Source organism: Maniola hyperantus, chromosome 18, assembly GCF_902806685.2.
Source record: "Maniola hyperantus chromosome 18, iAphHyp1.2, whole genome shotgun sequence".
Taxonomy (NCBI): Eukaryota; Metazoa; Arthropoda; class Insecta; order Lepidoptera; family Nymphalidae; genus Maniola; species Maniola hyperantus.
Genome location: NC_048553.1, coordinates 4,585,927 through 4,609,386, shown reverse-complemented (window position 1 = coordinate 4,609,386; position 23,460 = coordinate 4,585,927). Strand labels below are relative to the sequence as shown.

The following is a 23,460-nucleotide window of genomic DNA, read 5'->3' as shown; positions in this document are numbered from 1 at the left end:
CGCTACAAGAATCATTAAAATCGGCTTAAGTATTTCGTCTCCAAAACGCCACAATGGAACAAACATATATTTAAATGGATTGACTGTTGATTTTTTTTAGTGACGCGCAGTCGGGAATTTTTTTTTTCAACCATACTTATCTATTTTAAGATGGCATTTGCCATATACCTACTACCTACTGCTAAAATAAATTGCAGTACGCAGCAGAAAGTAATGTACATCGAATGACATTTCGGCTCTGTCACTTATACCTATATAACGTTTTGTCGGTCTCAACGACAGAGGCAATGCTCTACAAATCTGCTATCTCCTTCTAAAGGTCGATGTACATTACTTTCTGCCGTTTACTGTAAATAGATTATTACCTATCAAAATAAAACCACAGAGATCATTTTAGAAGTTTATTTTAAGAACATTGTATACTACAATGAGACCTTACATTTCGATAAAACTCTGTTAGAAAATATGTGAAACAAAATAGTGCTGTGCAACAATAAAATTAAAACACATAACATCTTCACCCATGGGACACTGAACAAAAGACTCAAAAAGACATTGAGAAAACAATTCGCTAACTAATGCACGAGGACGTAGTCTAGATGACACCTACAACTACATGTATATTATACTGCTGGTCAACGCTTGGTGTTATACAAGTCCCATAAATTGGTAATGCGCGTGGCTGCCATTTTAGTGACGTCAGCACTAGACTGAAGTTTCGAACTGATGGTATATTTTTACTTAAATATACGTCAAAATGACGTTATTTCGATGTTAATGAGACATGGTTCCAGCGCAACAGAAATTTTCGGGACTTATAGATAAAATGATTCCATCTTTTTTGTGACTCACATAAGAGCAAAGGCAGCATGGAATATAGAACATCAAGAAGCTACAGTGAACTATAGAAAAACGAAAACATTGTGGTCCAAGATCCCAGGACAGTTATTTATTTTAACAAATGTGTGGGATTGAGTAGTATTAGTGTCATACTTTTAACCTATTTTAGTAACTTTTGTTTCTCAGAAAATATAAATAGCTAAGGTCTGGCGGTCCCGGTATCTTGTTATACAGTAATTGGACCAAATTGGACATAAAATTGAATTACACTTAGAATCGGGACAATTGTGGATTTTGTCTACTCTGCTCGTCAACGAGCTCCGTTGACGTATTTAGAAAGTTCCTAGTTATAATCCATACTAATATTATAAATGCGAAAGTTTCTGTCTGTCTGTCTGCTAGTTTTTCACGGCCCGACCGTTCAACCGATTTTGATGAAATTTGGTACAGAGATAGCTTGCATCCCGGGGAAGGACATATGTTACTTTTTATCCCGGAAAATTAAAGAGTTCCCACGGGATTTTAAAAACTTAAATCCACGCGGACGAAGTTTAGGGCATCATCTAGTTCAATATAATGTCGAATGAAAACATTGATTGTGTTTCTAGAATTACCCAGTTTCGGTGTAAAATTATCTATTTAACTCTGATGCAAATCAATGTGGCATTTAGTTTTTTGTACTATGAATTATAAAGTTCTTGGTGCATGCCATCCAACCACGAATGCCTAAACTGATGCTAATCTGGAACGCTATATTACTATACACTATGTCCTCTACTAATACCCGTACGCTGGTAGCTAACGTACAGAAGTATAAATTGACCAGCACATATTCAAACTTTGGTGTTCACTTTAAAAATTAGTTCAACAATAATATAGTCCCAAAAATATTATTGCATTCTTTGATATAATTAAGCTATGCACTAAACAGTAGTTATACAAATCTTCACGAAAGTCGTAATCTGATAAAAATAATTGTGATAAGTACTGTTGACGTAAGGCGAGTTCTATTATACCAACGGTATTGCCAGATAAACTCCACATGATACTACTTGGTCGAAAATTAAACATTTTTAGTGTTAAACTAGTAATATTAGTGCCTAAGAAGTTCTTAGGTTCTGGTTCTTAGTAAGAACCAGCGCGTGCCAGACTTTCGATAGATCGAAGGCTAAAAGCGATTTATAAAAGCTGTGTTTGGATGTTTGTTTGGATCATGGTGGCTTTGGGAGATAACAGGTAATAAAGGTGTAAAAAATCTTACGTCAAAATACTTTATACTTCGACGTAAATTTTTACACCGTTATTACCTGTTATATCCTAAAGCTACCATGATCCACACAAACGCTTCTCATCATCGAAACATTCAGCTTTTATAAAATAACGCAGGTCTGGCATGCGCTGGCTCTCTCTCTATAACGAAACATTTTTTTTATCATTTAGGTAATTGGCAAAAATGTCTTTACTCTGTCCAATTGTAGAAATGTATTAATATTTATTTCGATTTACCATAACAAACACGGCGCTTTAAAAAGGACAAAATATAATCATTTCTAGTACATTAATCTATTTAAATATACAAATGGACGTAGTAATTACAAACACGATACCCTCTTCGAACAATAGTTTTTAAAAACACCCTTACATGGACAGGAGGCTTCATCTAGAAAATGAGAGCCAATTTCATTAAAAGGTAGTGCAATTTTTATGACCCCTCTGAACATAGCCGCATTTTGATGCGTAGGACGTGAGGCTAAGTAAGTACTACAGTTCTTGCAATTCACGAAGGCTAGTGAACTTTACTTGTGGTAACGTCATGTTGGTCATTGCGTTAGCGTGCGTGCATGTCGGACCAATCAGTCGCGAGCAAGCGCTGTCAAACGCACACATTTTGTGTACCTTACGTATACCAATACGACTTAAACACAAGCATGAGCCAGTTGCCTTCGTGAAATGCAAGAACTATAACTGATTTTAATGTTCGGTTTAACTCGATGCATTGTTTTTTATTTATTCAGATACAAGTTAGCCCTTGACTGCAATCTCACCTGGTGGAAAATTATGGAGCAGTCTAAGACGGAAGCGGGCTAACCTGGAACGGGCATGGAAGTTTTTATTAAAGCCACATCACTTTGAACAGTGCGTGTTGCCAGACATATGGATCTGAGACATGGTCGCTAACTATGGGCCTCATAAGAAAGCTCAGAGTCACTCAGCGGGCGATGAAGAGAGCTATGCTTGGAGTTTCTTTACGTGATCAAATCAGAAATGAGGAGATCCGTAGGAGAACTAGAGTAACCGACATAGCTCAACGGGTTGCGAAGCTAAAGTGGCAATGGGCAGGGCACATAGTTCGTACAACCGATAGACGTTGGGGTGAACGAAGGTGCTAGAATGGCGACCTCGCACCGGAAGACGCAGTGTTGGAAGACCCACCACTAGGTGGACGGACGACATCAGGCGGGTCGCGGGGAGCCGCTGGATCCAGGCGGCACAAGACCGTGGCGTGTGGAAATCCCTACAAGAGGCCTATGTCCGGCAGTGGACGTCTATTGGTTGATGATGATGATGACATCACTTTGGTTCCTACACGGCATCGTACCGGAGCACTAAATCGCTTGGCGGCACGGCTTTGCCGGTACGGTGGTAACTAGCCACGGCCGAAGCCTCCCACCAGACAAAATGTTCAGAGCAATTATAAGGATTGCCGATTACTACACAAGATTAAGATAAGTGTATTTGCTTTATTGCAGTTTGAAAATCCATTAATAACCTACTTAGGGAACAACTTTTAGTGCCTGGATTTCAGGAAGAATGACATGCACATGAGAGGGCCTATGACCAATAAAGAAGAAAGAAGAAATGCCTTCTGTGGTAGTTGACCACCACAGTCCACACAGACACACCACAGGTTGAGAGTCAAAAGAGAGATATTCTTCATATCTTAGCTCATCATAGCTCTGGTGGGAAAAGGTTCTTCAATGAGCTAAACTAGAAAAGCATTAATGAGCTAAGAATTAAGGCAGAGCTAAGGCAGCTTAAAGCTAAGATTTCCTAGCCACGTCGATGAAGCGTATTGTGTAAATGCGTTGTTATTTTGTGGATTATGCCAGTGTCCATGCAAGCATGTGTAAAATAATTTAAATATAACCTTCTAAAATCCAAGAAACACTTCTAACAGACTAAATACATAAAGGATTGGTGTCAGTCATAGATCAAATACTCCGTATCAGTGGTAAGTATGCAGCAGTGTTCCGAATCACTTGGTACGAGTTATCACGATATTTCATATATTGTACAGCGTATATAAGAACATAGTACATAATATTCGGGTATAAATAATTGTACGTAACTTTTCGATTCGATTGACTATTTAGATAAATAATGCCGGTAAATGAACATAATCGTAATAAGTCATAATTATTTGTAACCTAACTTAAGATATATTCATCACTTGAATTTAATGTTTACCAACCGGCATTATTTGCGGTGTATTTTATATTGATACCATTCAGCTGCATATAAGTAACTTCTGCTGCATAGGTTTTATTTTCACAAGGAATTCATTAATTCAAAACTTCAGAAAAGATTAAAAAACGCCTTAAAATATTTCTTCAGATACTCAATTTTTCAAAAAGTTATTATGCATACTATGATATTATAGTTTGAATCAAAATAATGAAACAAATAATAGGAATATTTACTTAAATATACAAATAACATTTATTAAACTAAAATATTAAATTGAATATCTTATTGTATATTTTGTATAATCGGCTTGAAATAAAGACCTAAGTTCAGCCTAACTTGGCGGTTTTATTTCGAACAATAAAAACGTAACAGACAAATCTAATCGTAATAAAGCAATGAAATTAAGCACAACATTCTCACTTGTATTATTATTTTCGTCGGAATTATACTAAACAAAAACCATTGTTATCTATGGTATAGGTTACGCAGAACTTCTATTAGGTCTAACTACACTGGTGCGCTTTCTACTTGCGTTGGGCGGATGGTCTAACTACGTACGCCTGTGCGCATGTCTCATATTCGCGCATGCATCAAACGCTGTGGTGCACGCAATAATGCACGTACACTCTTGCATCCTCTCTTTCGTTTGTGACGCACACGCATCACGCTCAACTTTAATATAAACTAGCTGATGCCCGCGACTTCGTCCGCGTGGATTTACGTTTTTCAAAATCCCGCGGGAACTCTTTGATTTTCCGGGATAAAAAGTAGCCTATGTGTTAATCCAAGGTATAATATCTATCTTCATTCCAAATTTCAGCCCAATCCGTCCAGTAGTTTTGCGTGAAGGAGTAACAAACATACACACACACATACATACACACACACGCGCACACACACACACACACAGACACATACACACACACACATACAAACTTTCGCCTTTATAATATTAGTCGGGATTAATACTATGCGTAGACGCATGCGTTATGACACACGTTGCTTCGGCAATTTACATGACGCATACTATTCAAGTTGAAACAGAAGGGCTGGCTCATTTTTTGCGCAACGGATCAGCCTGGCTGTCCAGCGCGGAAATGCAGCCAGTATTCTTGGCACCATTCCACGCGGGCATGATTTATATAGTAATTAGATAAGGCTAGCTTTAAGTTTTACTGTAATATTTTCATTAAAAAAAAGTTGAAAGCGCACATTTGTAGTTAGAACAATTACTGTCTGAAAACGGGGTAAGTGGCGTGTTATTAGAAAAATTAAAGAATTTTTTGCTTGTATAGCAACAACAATCATTCCATCAACGGTCTATTAATTATTGAGAAACAGGAATGTATGAGATAGTTAATACGACAATTTATTGACCAATAAAAATCCCCACTGGTGTTTTTGTACTCTCATTTGAGAATTTTTGCACGTACTAGTAATACATTACTCTAGGACACAATTAAAAGCCTCGTGGTAGGGGTCGAGAGAGGACAATGTAGTACAAGACGAGACTTTCCATAAGTGAGCCTTTGAAAGTAGTTTCGATAACTGCAAAGTGTCGCTACTAGATGGCATTAACAGTCGCTTCAGTAATGAGTGAACATACATTTCACAAATTTCGTCACTGACAGCAAGCGAACCGTGGCCTAGCGGTCAAGGCGTCGGGCGCGAACCCAGAAGACGTAGGTTCGAATCTTGCCAGCTCGCAATTTTTGATATGTAATTAAAATTATTTAGAAATTTCCATAAGTGTTTGCAGACTGCAACTCGTTTTTACTTACAATTTACTGTCCTGTGTCATACTAATTTAGAGCTTCATAGAACATGATTTTTGATTGAAATAGCTGTTATAGAAGTAAATCAGTACCTATAGCGCTACTAATTTCCTTCAATGTCTAAACGAGTAAACTAAACACCTCAATCATTTGGGATAACAAGATTTTTGGCGCAACCCTATACCATAGACTATAACTAGATAGAAGAAAACTGCATAGTTACCACAGATATGACATATCACTAGGCCGCGCGCTCAACTGCATCACTACAACTTCGTTACTTTCTTCCCCTTCACTAGCGTCGGCTTGTTCTTCAGTACGCCTTTTCTCCTTTTTGACGTCTGTTGAGAAAAAAAAATTATACTATGGGCCGTAGATGGAGTAATAAAGGTAGATGCAGGAACGTTTGCTTTCTCATTCGCACTAAAAAGAGAGCACAGATAAAGTTACTAATGTGATAAACAGAGACGCAGCTATATACCTATTTTTTGTCCCTTATCGTGTAACTGGTTTTTTTCAAGAATACATACAAGAAGTTGCAAAACAAACTTTGAGAATTCGTGGCGTAATTGTATTTCTCATTAGTTATTTACTTGTTTTCATATAAAAAACGTTTAATACAAATATTGACTACTAAACAATGGTAATAATTGTTGTGTTATTCATCGTTACGTCGTGCTATCGCTATCTCATACGCGGTTACACAGTACTTACATCTACCTATTATTCTATCTACGGGCCAATAGAATCAAACAAACGAACTTGCTGTTAACTAGACTCCAGAACATACCTATTCATACTTATAATATTTTAAACGCGAAAATGTGTCTGACTATCTGTCAGTATGTTTGTCTGTAGACCTTTCATAGCCTTATGCCAGCACCGATCTTAACAAAATTAGGCAGGATAGCTCCCGGAGAAAGATAAAAGTAGGCTACTTTTGTCCCGGAGAAAATTTTAGTCCCACGAAAAAACAGGAAAATTTTAAAACCTTCACGCAGAAACGGTTCTCAAAATCAGTGTTTAGAATACTGAAATTTTGATTGTTTAAAGCATGTTCTTTTTTTCTAAATAAAACACTATAATTAAATCAGGATATTTTTTCCCCAGCATCCTAGCACGTTGTCGGCACAAAAGAGCAGGACAAATAAAGCAAATTCTTGAAACAATCGCTTCTGAGGAACTTAAAATACTTCTAACTACTTATATGCATTAAAAACCAGGAACTTAGCAAACTCACACAGTGAATGATTAAACAAGATACATGCACAGATTATGCTTTCAATGTGTCGATTCAAAGTTAGCTGTATTTTATATTACTTAATACTTCTAAGTGGGTTATATAAGGTTAGAAATTGAGTTATAGAGCATGCGCATACGCTAAAATTCTCAATCATTTTAGTATGTCGTCGCTTGACATTTTATATAAAAGTTCTGTATATATATGTATTTTTAATAGGGATAATAGTTGTGTAAATTAATTCGCACTTTACACATTTGTTTTAGACTTAAACTCCAACATCGTAAGACCACGTCAGTCATTTTCTGTTTTGACATTTTGATGCAATTCGCTAGAGAATCGAGAGATGCGTCGCTTCCGCCAATTAGAAACAAGACTTAGAACGAGAAGTAAAAGGCATGTGCTTAAACTGCGGCACCCTCCTAGTAGAACCGCTCATTTCTCCAAAAGTTTTTTTTCCACTGGGCCACTCTTGTATAATCACTTGCCCAAATATATAATTGAGACGCGAGAACTTCCTTTATTTAAGATTAAATTGAAAAAACTATTGTTAGAAAAGACATATTACTCGATTAATGATTACCTTGTAGAGAAATTTTAGTTTTATTTTAATTTTTGACATTTGTAAACATTATCATTTAAATTTGTATTTTTTTGTGACTAAGTATTTAATGTGTTTAATTTTATCAAAACTATGTACACGTTGTTAGGTATATCATAAGTCATAACATATTTCATGCTAATAGGCAGAATTTGGCTGTACCATTTTGTTTTGTAATATCTGCACTGTTTACCCATATTCGCAATAAAGAAATTTGAATTTGAATTTGAATTTGACGAAAATGTCCAATAGTACCTCTTCAAGGACGGTATCTATCAAACACAGAGAATTCAACCTCAAGAGTACGCATATACAGATACGTATATATATAAGGTCTTACATGAAAACAAATTCGTAAATAGTTGGCGGGCGACAGGGCAGAATGCTTTGTTGTTAGCTAGCTAGTTGTTTCGCTCGAGCGAAACAACTAGCTAGCGAACTTCACAGGAGATCTCCTGTAAAGTTGATAATTTTGACTTACGTGGTGTTAGAACTTAAGCGACGATGTATAGAGAGACGAGCAACGACATCATTTTTAATACATAATAAGAATAACTAAGAAATTTTACAATTGTAAGTGTACACAATCAGTTAATTTAAAAAACGTTAATTTAATAAACTAAAGAATAATTAATCTGGTTAACTAAAGGTTAATGAGGACTACGCTATTGAATCACGACATCAATAGTCAATAAAAGTAATATATACTTTGTACTATACCATCGATCCTACACCGTAAGCAAGCTGCAATCAAAACAATGTCTCAGTTCCCTGTATTAATCCAGATATACATGATACACCAGAAAAGATAAATAATTATAGAAAATGAACTCTTAAATCAATTATGTAGAAGAAAAGCGTGGAGATAATAAACTGAAAAAACTTTTCTAGACGCGTCTTTCCCCAAAATCTTACAAAATATACTTAACTTTATTTCAGCTATGTTGATCAAGCGTACGACGTGTCTTTCGTTCTCTCTACACAGTTTTGAGCATTAAGTGGTTGTTATAAGGTTCAGTATACTTTGTAATAATTTATTTAGAATAGATGCGTCACTTTGCTTCGAATTTGCACCAATGTAGCCTTAAGCCTTTTAGATTCCACTTTGTTTTTGCTATGTACCTACCTATTTTCAATGTTCGCTATGTGCCCTTCTCATACAGAGAGGAGATCCGCGGGGTGATTACGTACCTCGCGACAGGCTTGCGACAGGCGTAAATCTCTCGATCGTTGCTGTCAAACGTCCGGCTAGAGAGAGACAACAATAGTCACAAAGCAAAATAAGAAGAAAAAGAGAGACAGCAAATGAACTATCGCATTGCTATTACTGTCGCGTTGCTGTCGCTACTGCAACGTTTTACGTAATCACCCCGCGCTGTAGAGAACAAGCAATAGGTTGATCATGATGATGATATTGTAAGTTAATATAAATAAAAAATAGTACAGTGCAAACTCGATTAACCGTACTATTTGTTGTCGTTAGGTATTCGGATAATCGAAAATCCGGATAATCGAATGTATGAAGAAAAGTGGGTTTTGTGCATATTGTGTAGTTCACTATAATAGTAATTTCAATTTTCAAAGTAAGATAACTATACCAAGTGGGATATTATATGAAAGGGCTTTGCCTGTGCATTCTAAAATTTTATTTATATTTATTTATTTTTATGCATAGCAGTTATCGTCTAAAATGACGGAAAAAATACCCGAGTATGGAACCCTCGGTGTGCAAGTCTGACTCGCACTTGACCGATCAATTTTTGGTGGGTAGTCCGGATAATCGCGAATCCGTATAACTGAGGGCCGGATAATCGAGTTTCTACTATAATATAATTGCATACCTTTTTTGACATACTATTGGTGGTTTGTATCGTCCTTTTCGCCAGCGGCAGACGGGGCCGGTTGAATTCTTCTGGCTTTTTCACTCTGGAAAAAATATTATACTATATTAAGGGTTATGTTTTTTTTGAAAATATGCTGATAAAGTTGCGGAGCTGACGTGTCAGGTCAGTCACGTGTATTTAAAAAAACTAAGTTAAAATAAAAAAATAGGTAGTGATTAAAAGTTCGTAAGTTTCATACGTGCGAAATAATATAGTTTCATAAAAAATTGCAGTTTCATAGATAATTATGTAGTAGTTTCAAGTTTGCTAGTATAAAGTCTCTTAAGAGTTCTAAGAATTCCTATCTCTTTCACTAAGTTCCCTGCGGAAAAGGATACCACTAGATTTGGACCTGTCAATTAGACTATAGTACAACATAATTAGCCACAATGAGAAACCTAATTATTGCTACCCGGTTAACATAACATTTTTTTTTTTTTTTTTTTAACATATATATCTTTATTTGCAAAAAAGGTTTGAGACATAAGACTTTGACCACTGGCTCCCAAAGAAGTATAAACTGTGTCATGGGAGCCAGTGCCTTCCCTGTTACATAAGCTTTTTTTAATTTACAATACAATTATTGAGTATCTAACTATTACTTAATAATAACATCTAAATTAAACAATAAAATAAGATAAATAAGTAAAATAAAATAGAATAAAATAAAACACTAAGACACTATTTTTTAAAAACGTTTTGCCGAGTGAGCCTTCTGTACCTGTGAGGAAGTATTCAAGCAAAATCTGTCGTCTGGACGCCTTTAGTGGTAAATACCTGTATATTCTGACGAGCCAATGCTCGGTGGTGTAAGCCTCCTCAAGGTAAGTAAGCTTGAAGCCGCGGTTGCCGGGCAGAGCGCCGCGCGTGCGGTCGTAGCCTGGCGGACTCCCGCCGCTGTCATATCTGCAAATATAAAACGCATAAAGGGCTTTGAAGATTTTGGCCTACCTTCCAATCCAATCCAATCCATCAGCCTGTTTGCGTCCACTGCTGGACATAGGCCTTTCCAAGAGTAATGGCCTACCTTATTAGGTACTAACTAGCGGACTACTGTCCGCCATTTTACTTTTTTTCAAAATAGCGGCCCCAAATAAAACCTGTATTAATCAATAGCTGGCATCAATACAAACAACTATTGTATGAGACAAAATCTTCCAAAGTGTCAAGTTTCCGAGATAAAGCTATCAAAGTTGTTCTGGTGGAGTCATCAGTACAACAGTCTAGCCACCAGTACAACAAAGCTATTTTGGAAAAAAATAGCAGACATTTAGGCTAGGCTCTTAAATATTCAAAACCCTTTCTGACATACTAATTTTTCAAATGATATCAGATGTTATGATATGACAGAAATATTATAAAGTAACTAACAAAAAAATATTTTTCGACTTTATAACCTACTAATTATACTCTATCCATGGAGAGCAGACAGTATAGGGATCTTCTTCTTCTTCTTAATTTGCTTTAAGGCTTTCAGTAGTGCATCTCTCTGTTACATAATCCCATACAAATGACAAGGACAGAAACGTCAGTGGGCGTTAACCATTTAGAATTACCAACCAAACACAAACGAACCTATGTTTTCCGTAGGTAGGTACTATTCTATTAGAAAATTTATGTTTTCAAAAAAAACATTAGAAATTTAATCTGAAAACATAGTTTCTTTTGTGTAACGGGGTATAGTCGCTAACTTCAGCCTAAAATATAATGTCACAACCATTGACTTATTATTTATAGTAGTATATCATATCACTGGTCACAACAACAAGAGGAAGGAGTTACTCTGATGTTAAGAAATCTAAACTGCTAATAAAGTAGTAACTAGTAGTCATATGTTTTCTGAAATAAATGTTAAAATTGAGATAGTGTTGAGATAGAATCATGATGTATGACTGTAAGACTTGATTTATCAAAAAAAACATTGATTTCTAATACGTTTTTAGTAGGCACTTGCAATAGGCTACTTGACAATTTTTTTAAGTTGGTCTTAAATGGTTAATATTTGTCCTATTATATCAAAAAAATTAACACTATATTTTTTTGCGCCCTAAAAACCGTAAAACTTTAATTTAAAAAAATATTTTTCTTAGACAGGTGAAAACACTGTCGGCCATGTTTGGCCGATAGATTATCTGTGCTCTGACGTCATGCATTTGTAAACAACAGTATAACCCTGTGGTTATACTGTTGTTTACAAATGCATGACGTCAGAGCACAGATAATCTATCGGCCAAACAACAGTATAACCCTGTGGTTATACTGTTGTTTACAAATGCATGACGTCAGAGCACAGATAATCTATCGGCCAAACATGGCCGACAGTGTTTTCACCTGTCTAAGAAAAATATTTTTTTAAATTAAAGTTTTACGGTTTTTAGGGCGCAAAAAAATATAGTGTTAATTTTTTTGATATAATAGGACAAATATTAACCATTTAAGACCAACTTAAAAAAATTGTCAAGTAGCCTATTGTAGGAACCGGTGACCTGTAATTTTGGGTTAGTATTAATGCGGTAGATAGACTCACCTATAGTAGGATAATTTGTACATTAGACAGTTTAACATAGTTTTAGACGCTTCTGAATCTACTCTGTACTCTCCTTTTTCTGTGAAGTAGTCCGCTTCCTGTTTCGAAAAAAAGCAAATATAAAATATAATGAACATTAGGAAGAATATACTAGTTTTTTTGACGCGACCTGTCATGTCATGCAAAACATCGACAATCACTGACCTCTAGAAGTTTTTGATAAGCCTTAGTAAGATGCAAACAAATTTTCTCTATGGTCATAAATTCATAGCTCAAAATCGGCAAAAACTGAAATACAATCTTCTTCCTTACAGATGTGATATGATGACTTACATGAATATCTTTAGGATGCTCTCCCTCAGCGATCCGCACCATCCATATAAACTTGTTGATATCGTCTCCAGAGTAGCCGATAGCACCTCCGAATATAACAAGCACATAATCGACGTCCAACATGGTCATTATATCGTATGCCGCCGTCTCATTACTGGCCATAGCTTTGCCGACCAGGGCTATGTGAGAGTTGTTCCAAGTGTTGTTATCTACTAGAGTCGTTCTGTTGCCCATTCCCGCAATCTAGGAAATGGAATGAAGAATAGTTTAATTCTTCTTCCCGTAAACAATAAGTCCAATAATAGTGAATGTTTTTTTTTTTTTTTTTTGATATTTCAAAGCCATCTGCAATCAGTCATTGGATGGACTTTTATCAGATTTTTATGAGTGCATTCAAGGTGCAATAGTGAATGTGATTATTAAAACTAATATGGTTTTATGGAACTGACACAAAACAAGGATATCAAAATATGATTACCGCCATATTGTTTTTAAAATTTCAAAATCAATCCAAAGCTAAACGACGATAATGCAATCCAATGCTAAATGCGTTACGTTTAACTAAATCTTTAGACTGATGTATAACTAAGTTAAGTGATGTTTTATGTCAATATGCAAAGATGCACACGACTTGTCATCCACGTGGATTTAGGTTTTTGAACTCTTTGATTTTCCGGGCTAAAAAGCCTATGTACGTTTCCAGAATGCAAGCTATTTCTGTACCTAATTTCGTCAAAATCGGTTAAGCGAATAGACCGTGAAGAGGTGGTAGAAAAACATACTTTCGCTTAGGCAGGTAAAAAAGGGGGTGAAATAAATTCTACAATCCTTCTAAATCCTTTAAACAGAGATTTGATAAGTAGTGGATCTTACCTGATAACCATAATCCCACCAAGACATAATTCTGGCATCGTCAGCTGTATTTTGTGACAACCAGCCATAGGCCTCTCTAAAGTCATCCAATATTTTACGCGATCTGAAACAAACAATTGCGTTACTAGAATCAAATAAATCAAGACACAATTTGCCACATGTTGATAAGCAAAATCTTATTACCAGATAGAACAGTCCAGTCTAAATATATAAAATGCAAAGGTGACTGCCTGACTGACTGACTGATCTATCAACGCACAGCTCAAACTACTGGACCGATCGGGCTATTTGGCATGCAGATAGCTATTATGATGTAGACATGAAAGGATTTTTGAAAATTCAACCCCTAAAGGGGTAAAATAGGGGTTTGAAATTTGTGTAGTCCACGCGGACGAAGTCGCGGGCATAGGCTTGTAATATATAGATCTCAGGTTCATTTCTGATAGATATGAATCTGGTAGAGGATAAGTTACTAGTAAGAGGGCTATCAAGCTGTGATAGCCTAGTGGTTAGGACGTCTGCCTTCTAATTGGAGGTTCGATCCCGGGAATGCACCTCTAACTTTTCGGAGTTATGTGCGTTTTAATTAATTAAACATCACTTGCTTTACCGGTGAAGGAAATCATCTTGAGGAAACCTACATGCCTGAGAGTTCTCCATAATGTTCTCAAAGGTGTGTGAAGTCTACCAATCCGCACATGGCCAGCGTGGTAGACTATGGCCAAAACCCTTCTCAGTCCGAGACGAAACCCGTGCTCTGTAGTGAGCCGGCGATGGGTTGATCATGATGATGATAAGGGAGAAGTTCTCATAAAGTTACTGCAGATTTCTGGAAATATGAAAGTGCAAGTGTAAGACGTGTTTAACTCACCCATCATTACCATAACTGGCCAGCACGATACTAGGGCTGGAGTATGCGTTGGAAGTAGCCCAGGTGCAGTGCACAGAGAACAGCATCAGCAAGATCATGAAGGCAATGAGGACGCCCGATCGCACGTTCATTCCGAGACCTGAATCCGCTTGGGTTGTCGGTTCTGGGGCGCGCTTCTTTACTTTACCAGCCTGCGGGAATTGTAGCTTTGAAAACAATGTACGCATTTGCAGCCGTATCTTTGTTGTACTCTGATCGTCGTATTTAGTCTGTTGTCTCATGTCTTGTCATACTGGAATCTCATCTGTCTTGTTGAATATCACCCTCGTCATATATCCATTACAGTATTTACATCACCATTTTGCTTATATAATGTCTGTCACATCGGACAGATCGGGCTGAAACTTGGCATGCAGATTGCTATGGTGAGGTAAACATCCGCTAAGAAAGGATTTTTGTAAATTCAACCCCTAAGGGGGGTAAAATAGGGGTTTCAAATTTGTGGAGTCCACGCGGACGAAGTCCCGGGAATAATCTAGTTTACAAATAAAAACACTTGAAAAGCTTTTCGCCGGCACATATTGCGCACTACATTTTACACTGAGTGAAAACTCGTCACCAATTTACGGGAACATCGATTGGTATAGCTAGTTTGATGTGATCAGAATAAACATGACATAACACAGTGATTGTGTGGAAGAATAGGCTGTTCTGTTCAAACAAGTTAGCAACTTGACTGTAATCTCACCTGGCGGTAAGTGATGTTGCAGTGTAAGATGGAAGCGGGCTAGCCTGGAAGGGGTATGAAAGTTTTTATTAAAACCATGCCCTTTTGGTTTCTACACGGCATCGTACCGGAACACTAAATCGCTTGGCGGCACGGCTTTGCCGGTAGGGTGGTAACTCCCACCAGACCAGACATTAAGAAATTATAAAATTCCAAACCCCCTGCCAGGAATCGAATCCGGAACACCCCACTAATAAGACCACAGCGCTTATCACTGCGCCAGGGACGTCGTCAAAAGGGAGCCTGCTTACAGCTTATGACAATCTCGTTGTTTTCTAAATCTAATTTCTTGTAAGTAATCATACCTTGTCATAGAGATTCTTGTCATTAGGCTCCACAGGCGTGGTGGGCATTTCATCCTCCCGCAGTACGAGATCGAGCAGAATGGAGAAGGCTATGCCGGACAGCACGCACACCACGGGCGTCAGTGTGAGCATGAGACGCACCATCACGCCCGCAAAGTATACTGCACTTAACGCGTATAAGGCCACTGGAAGTAAACCGTGTCGTTATTTTGTGAAAGTTAAATCTAAATTCATACTAATATTATAAATGCGAAAGTGTCTGTCTGTCTGTCTGTCTGTCTGTCAGTCTGTCTGTCTGCTAGCTTTTCACGTCTCAACCGTTCAACAGATTTTGACGAAATTTGGTACAGAGATAGCTTGCATCCCGGGGAAGGACATAGGCTACTTTTTATCCCGGAAAAACAAAGAGTTCCCACGGGATTTTTAAAAATTAAATCCACGCGGACGAAGTCGCGGGCATCCTCTAGTAATATATAAAAGGAAAAGCTGACTGACTGATCTGTAAACGCACAGCTCTAACTACTGGACTGGATAGGGCTGAATTTTAGCGCACCTATTATGACGCGGCAGACATCCGCTAGGAAAGGATACAAATTTCAAATCCCTATTTTACCCCCTTAGAGGTTGATTTTCAAAATTGACCCCAGTTTTGCACGCTATACATTGCGGGCTTGGAAAATACTAAATCACTAAAACTACAAAATGAGGTAAATGGTTATTGGTATTGGATTGTGTTTAGATAGTATAACAATAACGCTAAGTTTTTGCTAGCGGTCTGGTTACACCCTGTATACCGAATTCCAACCATAAATACATAAGGAGTAGGGACACTTACCAAAAACTCTCTCATCGTTAATATTCTTTATGCAGTACCACAGCCCAACAGGGAATGTACACACGAGCACGTGGAGATCAAAGAAGAACGACGACCACGTTGTAGGCTGGTGCTCTGATACTGAGGCGATGATGGGGATATGGATCTTCGCGTATGCTGTGTCCCATAGAGAGTAGAATCTGTGGGTATCAATCTAGATTTTACTTTCCAAACTATTATGAGTGGTTTCAGATTACTATGAGTGGTTGTCATAATTCTCATATTTGAAAACAAAAATTGCATTATCAAAAAATTGGCAGTTCTGAGCTGTAATTCTGCTGAAAAATCAAGTTTAGTAAATTAGAAAAAAAAATCGAGCTAAGTACTAATTAGGTAAGTACTACATACTTATCTATAATTTACATACTACAAAAATCGGTCAAGTCTCTAGCCATACTAAATGTATGAAACCGATATGCTTCTGGCGCGTCACGACACGCCACGACACGTAAATATGTTTCTGCCTTTATTTGTTGTTATAGCGGCAATAGAAATACACATTCTGCGAAAATTTCGACTCTCTTACTGTTTCGATTCACGAGACAGACAGACGGACGGACAGACAGTGAAGGCTTAGTAATATGGTCCCATTGGCACCCTTCAGGTAAGGAACCCTAAAAAGTAAGTATTTAAGAAATAAAAAACATATTAAAAACATATTATCTACAGATAGATCTACTATAATAGACTATACTGTGCTAGTTCTAGCCTCTACAACAAAGTAATTATCATTTCCATAGTAAAATATCAGTGTATCTAATAATATGTAGCACCTATTGAAATGGTTTGCACAGGTGAGGTGTTTTGCAAGTATAATTTTGTAATAATTCAAGGCTTTCATGATAACAAGAAAAAAAAAAAGAATTTCTCTGTTAGTTTTTTCAACTAAATTTTATGTAAATAAGAAAAAACAACTATGATTTCAATAAATCGCAATTAGTCGTAGGTACCGGTCGAATTAATTTTTAGTTATTATCATTAGTTATTATAGTTTATTATTATATATAGTTATTTTTTATTTTATATTAAGAACCTTTTTTTTTAAAGAATATTAACCTTTTATTTAAGAATAGTTAATTATGGTACTAGCGCTCCAAATTTTTCGTAAGTCCGTTTAGTCGCACGGTAGCGCGCTCCAGGTCACCCATACCGCGCACTTTGGCTGCGCTCAAAGCGCTGCTGAAGGAGTCCCCTCGCTGTGACATATTTGCTGACAAATGGGCTGACCTCATGGGTCAGATCTTGCACTTTTGTGAAAATTTATAATTTTGCTTTTTAAAATTTATAATTTTAACAATTTTTGTAAGTATGTTTATGTTAGTTTGTACTCGTAGTTTAATTAGTGTAATTGGCTTTATGGCCGTTCTAATTAAATAATAAATAAATAAATAATAATAATACTAATGATGATTATTATACCCCTTTTCCCACCAAATTAGCGTAAAGATTGTGCTAGGAGTAGGTACGACAATAGTGCAATGGATATGGTTTGGTTGGACCGCCGAGGAACAGTTGAGCTATTGAGGCTGGAGTTGAAGCGGTTCAAATATTCAATCCTATGTCTTGATAAAACTATCGAATAGCTTACCTGCCACTCCATGGAGCAATCACACCCATATACGTAAGCAACACAACCATGAGGAATACTAGCGCTGCAGCTATCAATCCACCAACTATGAGCAGCTGCTTCCATTGTCCTTTTGGATTCAGACTGTGTAAGTACTTCAGAGCACCGACTGCCATCAATAGTGCAAACACCCCTGAAACAAACAAGATGGTGATCTTCTTCTTCTTATACTTTGGGGCTATGTAGGTTCTTCAATACCCTGTATCACGTCAATCTATTTTTGCCTCCACTTCACATTTCCTTGTCAAATCCTGTGGCAGCCAGATACAGCAGCACTTTTTTGACTGGAATTGAGGTAACATCCTCAGGGTATACGAAGTGTTTCCCTATGTGGATACTACGTTTGTGCATTAAAGCAGGGATGGTGATAGATTTTCACAACTTTACTAAATAGGAAAAGAACCAGTTTGTAATAATCCATATTCATACTTATATAATACTAATTAATATAAATACCATAATGTGTCTATTTGTCTATAGTTTCTTCTGATCTTTATGGCTTTCTTATCAAGATGATAACTAACCATGGCCAAAGCTTCCCAAACCTGAGCCAAGTTAGGAATTACAATATAAATTCCCAAATTGACAGAGCTGAGAATCGAACTCATGAAATCCCAATAATTATGATGGTGACGACGCGCACTATTGCACCAGTGAGGTCGTCAAATACGTACAGTATGCGGCAGAAAATAATGAACATCGACCTTTAGAAAGAAAAAGCAGTTTTGTAGAGCGTTGTCTCTATCGTTGAGACAGACAAAACGTCACATAGGTATGAGTAACAAAGCCGAAATTTTAAAGATCGATGTACATTATGTTCTGCCGCATACTGTAATTATATTGTGACGTCATTCATATTCAGTCAAGTCAGGTTAAAATAATACCTTCATAATCAGGTAGAGAAGTACAATAACTATATTTCTATTTGGAATTTTTCTTATTGGAATTCGAAACCTTCCTGTAGTATAAATGTTTACAAACACTCATTGTTTATGTGAAAGATATGCATATGAACAGATATCAGTCCTACATTGTTCAAATTGATAAGGTTAATAAATTAAACCTTATCACCCAATACTCTATCAAAATATTACTGCAAGCCAATTAATACATTGCTAGGTGTATACATAACTATTTCAACTATTATGTAAATATTACATAGCTCTTAAAATGATATAATTACAGTTTAGTTTATTGAATATTGTTAAATATAGAACTAGCAGTTAAGTGAATAAAACCATAAATACTACCTACTAAAAAATATGAAAACAAACACTGTATTTTAATTCTTTCATTTACTATTATAATATTATTATCATTAATATTTCAAAGTTAATAAACACTACTATTATTTAAAAAAAAAACTTTATAACATGAAGCTGGGATGCAACATAATTTACTTATTTGGCCTATTTATTCTTGGGACAGTTGGGTGATTGGAAAGCAGCTCTATAATATGAAAGCTTGGCTTGTATAGTCCGGTATAATAACATTGTAAATTGAAAAATTAAAAAGAGCAACCGCCGAACCAGTGGTAAATTAAAACTACCTGACTATTCATAAGCACTTGTAAAAAGTTTACATGAATAAAAAAACATTCTATTCTATTCTATTCTAAAAGAATATGTAATTTATAAATACTTATTTAATCCATACTTCCATACTAATATTATAAATGCGAAAGTGTCTGTCTGTCTGTCTGCTAGCTTTTCATGGCCGTTCATCCGTACAACTAATTTTAATGAAATTTAATACAGAGGTAGCTTGCATCCTGGAGAGTGACATAGGCTACTTTTTATCCTGGAAAATCAAAGAGTTCCCACAAGATTTCTAAAAACCTAAATCCACACGGACGAAGTTGCAGGCATCATAATATAGTTCTTATTAAAAATCATAAATGTAATATTACCTGATGCAGCCATATGTTCACTGGTGCGGATTGGCTGGAATCCAACAAATGGGATTTGCATGGACAACAGCAGCCCCACAATGTAGAACACACTGTAGCTGACAAACAGCCTCTGAGAGAATCTGCCCATGATCAGCAGCACAAACACATGCAGAGGGATCAAGTTGATGATGAATACATACCCACCCCATGCTGATACCTAAAAAAATGGAAATTTGAAGAGAATAAGACATCCCCCCCACCTCATACCCCGATTGCTATCTCAACCTGTCACTGAGTATAGGTCCCAACTGTTAAAACCAATTTTATACAACATTTTAGATACTTTTAAGAAGTTTTCTATTCCATAAATAGTCGTAAATAAAATATAGGCTTGCAACATATTACTATTTGATAATCTATCGGCGGATCAGCTAGTTATTAATATAAGTAATTTTTTTTACGTTACCTCTATTTTTAAGGAAAATTTAGTTTAATAATAAACAATATGGCTGTGTTACATACAAAAGATTTTCATTATTCTTACTTACCATATAAAAATATGAGAGTGCTGTACATATGGACCAGAAAACTGAACCACTCTTCAAACTCTTCAGCCACAAGAAGTATGTGAATTGTAGAGCAAATATAGCAATTCCCTCATTGTCGTAGCTGCCTGCTACAGACCTGCTGCTGTAGCCGGGCACAATGGCTATGAAACACGCAGCAAACAGGCCAGCTCCACGCGACCATAGCTCAGAGGTCAACAAATATGTAGCTATTGCTGTTAGACCACTAAAAATATACATTAAATTAATGCATTTAGAAACCATGGAGCCAATTTCATTGAACGTTGTGGCTAATTTTATTGTACGCTATCTCTAAACAACTCTACCAAAACTAATCTAACTAAAATGACAGGTCTTAACATAATATTGCTATTGGTATGGTAATTAGTAATTTGATGTGATTCTTTTCCATAAAGATATGTAAGTAAATTTAATTTAGACATTAACCTAGTTTGAATTCAATTACACAGAACTATATTCAATTTCCTGCACATAATTGAATCATGTGCAGGAAAATACATAGGAATATAATTAGAAAAATTCACACATAAAACACTTTACATAAATAATAAATAATAATCAAAGGGATTTTTCTCATACCTACATATCTTTAGAAGATTTGATAAACACACAATCAAGATAAAAGTTACACTATGCTATATCCAATATAAAATATAATAAATACCTGAACACTGGTGCAAGGAACACACAAATATCTCTTATGTGTATTGGTATATTCAGGGCATGAAGTAACCAATGTATTGACCCTGATGTGATCATAAGACCAGGGTAAACAGTACCCCCCACTATGCGTCCAAGGGGGTACCACGCTCGCTCATCGAACCAATTTAGAAAATTATAAAACCCATGCTGCACCATGTACGCTGTAGATCTGTAGTTGAACCTGAAACACGTTTAGAAAAATTATAAAAGAAACGCACAGGGAAGGCATATCGTGACGGTGTCATGGTGAGTGAAAGGTAACTTACCAAGGATCGAACTCGTGAATAATACTTTCGAAACGAATAACAGCGAAAAGCCGGGATGCGAAACCGGCCAACCAAGCCAGAGTCAAAACTGTAACCGTGATCAAAGTACTGAAGCCGGTCATGTTGTTGAATATCCCTTTGTTGCGGCCATTGCCCACTGTCGGCTCCACCGACGTCGTCATCTTGGATAGGGATTCAATTTTCGCCTATTCTAAATAATTAATAATTGAATTCTCATACATAAATCTTAACCATTACGATTTCTATTGAAATTGATTGACTTCTGGCTGACTGACACGTCTCTCTTTCAAAATTGGAGTTGCCAGTTATAAATATATAAAATAATGTGTTCAAGATTTTTAGTTTATTTCAGGATTTAAGCTACTAAGAAATGTACCGTCCACCACTCGAGTCTTTCGTGATGATGTAAATAAAAGAAGTAAAATTCACCTTTATGAACAAATCCTTTTAAAAACCATTTCCCGAGAATGTCTTCTCGGGAAATGATTTATTTCTTCCTACGTTTATTTCGGAAAACTACTCGACCGTGTGCGTGTGCACGACCCTTGGACGATCTAACCTATGGAGTATGGACTTGTAACGCGCCTAATATTACGAATAAAAATTTCTGTCACTTTTGGTGCGGGACGAGGAAACACTACATAGACAACTTGACACCCTCACTTAACAAAGTTTTGTGTCATTATTAACACACACATATCTAAATCTTCAACACTACTACATTTCACGCACACTAATAAGTTATATACATCAACATACAAAGACATTACGAGTGTAAGACAGTCAAATTGATTTGCGATGCTACCGTATCGATATTTTAAAATATATCGATAGTTTTTCAGAAACAAAAGTAGAAGTAAGAATTTATTACTCGTATTTAATTACTTAAAACCAGTGTTTGGTCAGCGTAGCGTATTCTTGCATACATTCACCTCACTTAATAGGTAATTATCCCAAAAACTAATAATGCAACGTAAAAATAAGAAAAATATATATTTAAAAAATATGCACATACTTTTTTACTTATTTTATATCATTTTTAATCTTTTGTATTTTTTTGTGTGATAGTGAAAATGTGCTTATTAATGACCTTGGACGTTCTAATCTAGGTTAGATCGTCCAAGTTAATGACTTATATTATTATATAATACAAAATAAACCTGACCGCGCAAAAGCCTACCAAACATAATTAGTAGGTATATCAATCAATAAAATGTTTTTTTCTTTCCAATCAATCATTTATTTATTGCGCATTGGGTTTACATGGTAATTCCAATATGGTGTACTCTTTGTCCAAAAAAATTTAATGTAAGTTATTAAATATTACACGTATTGCCCTTACAAATTAGCAATGCAAAAATTTTCTCAATAAGCGGCAGGCGCTTTTACCCCACAGCAAAATTCCATAAGACAGATATGATACTATGAAAATAAATTAGTAAACACACACGGTGGCCTCTTCTATTTTTAACACGTCATTATTTACCATTATGTTAATGTTATGTATATTCTTGGCGATTCTCTCTGTAAAAATATCGAAATCTGTAAAAATAAAACGATTATGATAAATTATTACCTAATCCTCATCCTTGAGAAAGGTACACCTTTTAGCTACATATTACCCAGTTCAGAGACACCCTACCCCGTTTCGCGCCTATCACTAAAATTGCGTTGCTTTAATATTTTTTTTAATGTATTAAGTACGTGAAATCACAGAAATCGACTAGTTTTATTACAAGTATAGGTAGCGAAAAAATTGTGGTAATTAATAATAACTATTCTTTACTTGACTTGAAGACGGTAATTTAGTCGTTAATAATAAAGAAAATGTTTTCATCGATATCGATAATCGAACCGCAATCACTATCACATGATTCTTAAAAATCGAACCTTATGTCCTATGCAATTAAATCTAATACTGAAAAATTTTGTAAAAATAACACTATAGTCTCGTGGGGAGTGCGGTATACTATAGACGGAGAGCCAGGA

The 23,460-nt window shown here is 36.1% G+C and overlaps 1 protein-coding gene across 3 annotated transcripts; it reads right to left on the bottom strand.

Annotated features, from left to right (window-relative positions):
- Positions 1–387: 387 nt before the first annotated feature.
- Stt3B (catalytic subunit 3B of the oligosaccharyltransferase complex) lies at positions 388–21,753 on the bottom strand. Of its 3 annotated transcripts, none has more exons than XM_034978246.2 (15): positions 21,451–21,753; positions 21,147–21,365; positions 20,444–20,687; positions 19,914–20,112; positions 17,966–18,137; positions 16,339–16,517; positions 15,504–15,688; positions 14,412–14,602; positions 13,541–13,643; positions 12,668–12,910; positions 12,335–12,432; positions 10,585–10,713; positions 9,766–9,850; positions 8,633–8,668; positions 388–6,424 (listed from the first exon to the last, which is right to left on the bottom strand). In XM_034978246.2, exons 1-14 carry the CDS (start codon positions 21,630–21,632, stop codon positions 8,639–8,641), a joined length of 2,259 nt encoding a protein of 752 aa, XP_034834137.1. In that variant the 5' UTR covers positions 21,633–21,753; the 3' UTR covers positions 388–6,424; positions 8,633–8,638. The 3 variants fall into 3 exon arrangements, with proteins under 3 accessions (XP_034834137.1, XP_034834134.1, XP_034834135.1); XM_034978243.2 differs by having other exon boundaries at positions 8,645–8,668; XM_034978244.2 differs by lacking the exon at positions 8,633–8,668.
- Positions 21,754–23,460: the final 1,707 nt, after the last annotated feature.

Bases quoted from the DNA above. Each gene is read 5' to 3' on its own strand.
- Stt3B (XM_034978243.2), bottom strand. From the start codon at position 21,632: ATGACGACGTCGGTGGAGCCGACAGTGGGCAATGGCCGCAACAAAGGG. The intron at 15,689-16,338 runs GTAAGTGTCCCT...GTTTACTTCCAG, and splicing joins TAACGATGAGAGAGTTTTTG to TGGCCTTATACGCGTTAAGT. The intron at 8,669-9,765 runs GTATGCAATTAT...TTTTGATTGCAG, and splicing joins CCAATAGTATGTCAAAAAAG to CTTGCTTACGGTGTAGGATC.